At 34.8% G+C, this 5,341-nt stretch overlaps 1 protein-coding gene across 1 annotated transcript in view; it reads left to right on the top strand.

Moving 5' to 3' along the window:
• LOC117173711 (protein turtle homolog B) overlaps positions 1–4,827 on the top strand; it is a 510,915-nt gene extending 506,088 nt beyond the window's left edge. The window contains exon 13 of the mRNA XM_033362353.1: positions 3,553–4,827. Within this exon, the coding sequence (XP_033218244.1) occupies positions 3,553–3,596 (44 nt within the window). The 3' untranslated portion in view covers positions 3,597–4,827. The remainder of the gene's footprint in view (positions 1–3,552) is intronic.
• Positions 4,828–5,341: the final 514 nt, after the last annotated feature.

Raw genomic sequence — 5,341 nt, 5'->3', positions numbered from 1 at the left:
GAATGAACAGGCGCATTGTCGTGATGATAAAGCGGTTTTTTCTTCTTCAAATGCGTTCGTTTTTCGGCGATTTCGATTTTCAATCGGTCCAATAATGATGAAAAGTATGCTCCGGTTATGGTTTTACCTTTTTCAAGATGGTCCACGAATATTATGTCATGTGCATCCCAAAATACGGAGGCCATAACCTTTCCGACCCATTGTTGCGTTTTTGGACGCTTCGGAGCACTTTGGCCCGGTGGAACCCACTGGTTTGCCTGTTGCGTTGACTTAGGAGTGTAGTAGTGGATCCAGGTTCCATCCATGGTTATGAATTGGCGCAAAAACTCGGTCGGCTTACGCGAAAATAATGCCAAATTCTGCTGGGAAGTTGTCACACGAATTCGTTTATGGTCCACTGTGAGCAAACGCGGCACCCATCGCGCGCAGAGCTTCTTCATGCCCAAAACTGAATGCACGATATTGCACGAAACTCGGTAAACCACTTATGAATCGCTCCAGTCGACGGTGCAAAGTCCGGGTAATACTTATCCAGCTTGGCCTTGGTCTCGGATATCGTTTTCTTGCGAAGATAGTAGTGTTTGATCAACACTCGAAACTCAGATTTTTCCATATCAAAAAAAACTCGGAGGCTAGTCGCTTCTCAGTGCTGTAACTTGTAAATGCGTAAACATAAATGGCTGAAGTTTTGACAGGCGTCATTTGAAGGATCAAGCTCGACGAAAATGGTTCACATTAGTGAATACTAATGCCATCTCTTAGAATTTTCAGGTACTTATCAGACTGCCTACTAGAGAAGCTGAAAGAAATCTTGATAATGCTGTCAATCTCTACCCTCGGCGTTTTCCAAATAGAATTGTATCACGTGCTTCAGTTTACCGTACTATTACCAAATTTACTACCGATGGAAGTGTTCAACCTAAGAAAAAAAAAACCGTACAACAACATGATCGCCCTTATGATCGCATGCAGTACTAGTTTTGATCAGACCCCATTATAAACATATATAATACACTTTTTATGCTTAATAATGAAATCTTATATATGTATATATGTATAATCATTAGTTTAAATAATTATTATATAAATAATTTATGTAGGAAATAAAATATATGTGCAAAACCTAATCATTTATACTCGCTTCCACACCACTATTGAGGTAGAATCAACAGGGCGGTTTTTTTATTGTTGGTTTCCTATTAGATCTATTCCAAATCTTTAATCGATCTCTGATCTTTTCAAAATTTATCTTCTTGCTCTCTTCGATCCTTCTCTAGTCATGTTTAGGTTTTTATTAATTCTTGTCGTCTATTTTGTTCTTCTAGATGGTCCAGATTCGCTGGTTTCTTCTTCGATTACACGAATTGTTTTAGTTTTTTGCTCTTTTTCAGTTTTTTTGTCTTCTTGATCCTCATCTCCTTAATTATCATACTTCATCATCTCCGATATCTTTAACAATTCGCCCACAATAGTCTCACGTTCTACATCATCTGAGTCATTCAACATTTCAGGATCGTTCTCATACGAACTTCCATTGCAGTTAATACAAATGATGGAGCACTTCAACCCTGCTTTTCTACAGCCGCATGCTGTGCTGCATACTTCCTTTCATTAAGAGAAAAGGAGTTTCAGAACTTCTGAAGCAAGATCCTTCGATGCCCTGACTAAAGTGAGTCCAGCCTCAGTTCACTTCCATATCCCCAGTCTTCTGGATTATTTTTGATTTGGCACCAAGTTTGGACTTGCTGGTAGTTGCAGAGATGATGCTGTCGTGCTGCTTCTGCTGTTGGTGGCAGCGAAGCAAGATACATGTTACTCTTCGTCGCTGATCTCATGAAATAATGATACCGAATTGAATCCAAAGAAATATTTGTTCTATATGCTCCTTGTAAGGCAATCAAGAATTTTCCCCCCGCTGAAGCATTGTAATCAGGACAAACAATCGCTTCTTTAAAACTTGAACACTCTGATTCAAGTTCTCAGAAATTGTTTGCACTTTCAGGAACTTGACCTTTCCTTTGCCTTTTCTTTTCATACCATTAAATTTCATATTTTTGTGCATACATTTTATTTCTTATACATATTATTTATATAATCATTCTTGAAAATAATTATTATGCATGACAAATTTATTATAAGTTTACAATAGTAACTGATCATGAAATGAAAATGAACGAAAATTGACAATGAATAACTTTTTCGGATTTCATGCAAACTTTCTAGTGCCTGGGCTTGAAAAAGGTGAAAATTGTCCAAAAAAATGAGTTTTGGACTGATGCCGTGCCTTATGACCATGCGTGTACACCTTTTTTGTAAACGTGTTTAAAACTAAAGAAGCAGTTATGAGCAGCAACATTTTTTGTTTTTGAAATTAACACGTCGTTGACTTTGTATTTCAGTCGAAATTACAGTGGAGCAGTGGGGAGATTTTTTTGAGATGATGTTTTTTAATAAACTTTAGGTTTGCTTACAATTCCAGACAAGATAACTTTGAGGATACTACAATAATCCTTTATGTTTTAATAAAATAGAACTTGTATTTAAATTTTATTTACGATCCTGCAGCAACTTTCTACATATGTTCTCAATCAAATCGCGCACTTCAAACAAAATTTAGAGCACCCCCAACCGAACGTATAATTTGACATTTCGACACGTCTCGCGCAAGTCTGGGAACAGGCCATCTTTCGGGCCCTATCGAAACTCACGTGCATAAGATAGAGCCTAATTCTTCCGGCATTTGATGCAGAGATTAATTGTTTATAGAAGACCACATTTGGTTTGACGCAAATTAATGTGTCTTTTATACTCGGACTTCTATAAAATATGGAGCCAATAAAACTTGTAGACTTTTAAGCAATAATTTTATGATTCAAAATTCTACAACATTAGGCAGAAAAATTTTCCATAAGAACATTAAAACCGTTATTTTCCAAAAGTATCTAGTAACTGTTGTAGATCGAAAGAAATGGACACAATTTTCAGATTCGCCATCTGAAGAACATAATAATTGCAGTTAGAAAAAATCATAATACATGCAGAATAATTACCATGAAGATATAGGATATACTTATTTAGTAAAATTTAAAGCGGATTGTTGATGACCATCGGAGTTTTTGGGAGCTTTTATTTGTCTACCTCTAGGCGGTGTAGGGGAGGGGGGGTCGCAGACTTATACCAGTAGAATAATTTTGACTCGCGAACCTACCTGGAAATGGCAGGCCCTGTCTGCAGTATTAAAATCAAGCCATGCTTTATCTTACCGCATATCAAGACAAGTTTACCTGACTTTGGCTTGGTACAAATACAACTATAAATGTTAGAGAAGTATGTATATCTTCCATGTCTAGCTAGTGAAACGACACCAGACATAAGAGGCTTGGGGACTTATTTAAGACATATTGAAGAGATAAAAAACAAAATAGGAACAAATATTTTATCCGGGTAGCGCATCACGAATAGCGTACGCCGCTATAATATATAGCTAAAATAAAAATCTCACACTTTCAGTATTGTCAGAAGAAAATTAACTTAAATTATTTTTTTTTTCAGACCCAGACCTGCTGCAACAAATTGAGACCGAAATTCAAAGCTAATTTTCCACGGCTGGTTTTTAAAACGCACATTGTACCTTCTTTAATTTTGCATAATCTTCAGTAATAAGATTAGGACAATACTTTATTTATGTTTCGAATGAGTAGGAAATGCACGCTAAAAGTGCAGATATGTACCTAACTAGACTAAGATTAAGTAATGCTAAAATTCACGTGCATATGTATATTGCTCATTACGTAATCAGAGGTCTTCTGCATCAGACATCTGAATTAGGAATATGATTTATAAGTTGCAAATCAACGATTGACATTTTATTATATATCAAACGTTCAGATTCATTTATTGTTTTTAATTCTAAAAAAATGTATAGGGCATTTGTGAAATATGTGTGCGTCCACATGAAAAAGACCCTTATGATTGGTATGGAGTTGGTTTTAGGGCCATATAGCCGAATAAATTTCTGGCATTTCAGGCTAAAAAATCTCTATAGGTTGAAAAACGAGTGATAAGAGAATTTTTGAAGTTAGAATTTCGAAATATTGCTTTTCGAGAAAAACGCATCTAAAGGTGCCAAATGGTACAAGAGGAGCTGTGATCATTTTTCCTCGAACAAGAAATACATCTATTTCTCATTGCTTTTGGGATATGAGAATATTGCCAATAGATACATTGTAGGGCCGAGTATGATCATCGATTTATATAAGGTCCTTTTTTAAGTGGACACTCACATGTATAGTTACCTAATAAATTGATATTTAAATTCAGTATTGCCGTAAATCACAGGCTATTGAAAACTTATCACTATGATTGCGGATTCAACAATGCCAAGAATGATCCGAAAGTTCCCATTTGGATTCTTGTTCGTAGGAATACCAATAAATACTTTAGGTGATATTCTAATTTAGCAGGATGTCTTCTAAAAACAACATTGTACAGTTTTTTATAGGGCTTGCAGGATATGATCTTGAAAGCATACTTCCATAGATATTAAGTTATGATAAATATATTAACATATTAAGTTGTTTTCTAAAAGGTAAATTTGTCCGTCGTAGATTTTAAGGAAAAACAACAATCATTACCTCGCTCTAGGATATAATCAGAATAGTTTTTTAATGTATGCAATATAAACACAGAATGTTAATCTGTAATTCAAAAATTGTAACAATACACGAACTATAAGAAATAAGAACATGGTTGGAAGGCAAAAGAACATATTTTATTTGGGCTATTCAAAAATGACGCAACAAAGTTTGCCGTCAAATTTTAACCCTATCCTCTCTATTTTAATGTATGCATATGTTTTTTGGTTTTTCATGTTATTTAAACAAAAAAGAAATACATGGAGAATTTAGAAATATTTTTGTTCTCATTAGGAATATTATTCCTGATATGCACAATATTCCGTGCATGTACAGTGGGACGAAAATTCCTGAATTAACTGCGGACAGTTGATCAGCATACTATCTTCTAGGGAGAATCAATCTTAATTGACCTTTATCTTATCCGAAAAAGGAGTGTACTGATTTCATATATCTGTTTCCAGACTCACACAGGAAACTTGTTCTTAGAATCAAACAATCAGTGATTACTTTTATTTAGATTTACGAATATCACTTGGTTTGAAACTACTTTCTTTGAATTAATAACAATTATTTTACGTCCACATAACTGAATTCACTATAAATCGTCTTGGAGACAAGTTTCTATATACCTGTCATAATGAAAAGGGTCATTTTGACTGTCATAAAAGCTAATATTTTTTAATGATTAAACATTCTTGTATATT

This window comes from Belonocnema kinseyi, chromosome 5 (genome assembly GCF_010883055.1).
Source record: "Belonocnema kinseyi isolate 2016_QV_RU_SX_M_011 chromosome 5, B_treatae_v1, whole genome shotgun sequence".
Taxonomy (NCBI): Eukaryota; Metazoa; Arthropoda; class Insecta; order Hymenoptera; family Cynipidae; genus Belonocnema; species Belonocnema kinseyi.
The sequence above is the reverse complement of the archived record's forward strand: the minus strand, read 5'-3'. Positions and strand labels throughout refer to the sequence as shown.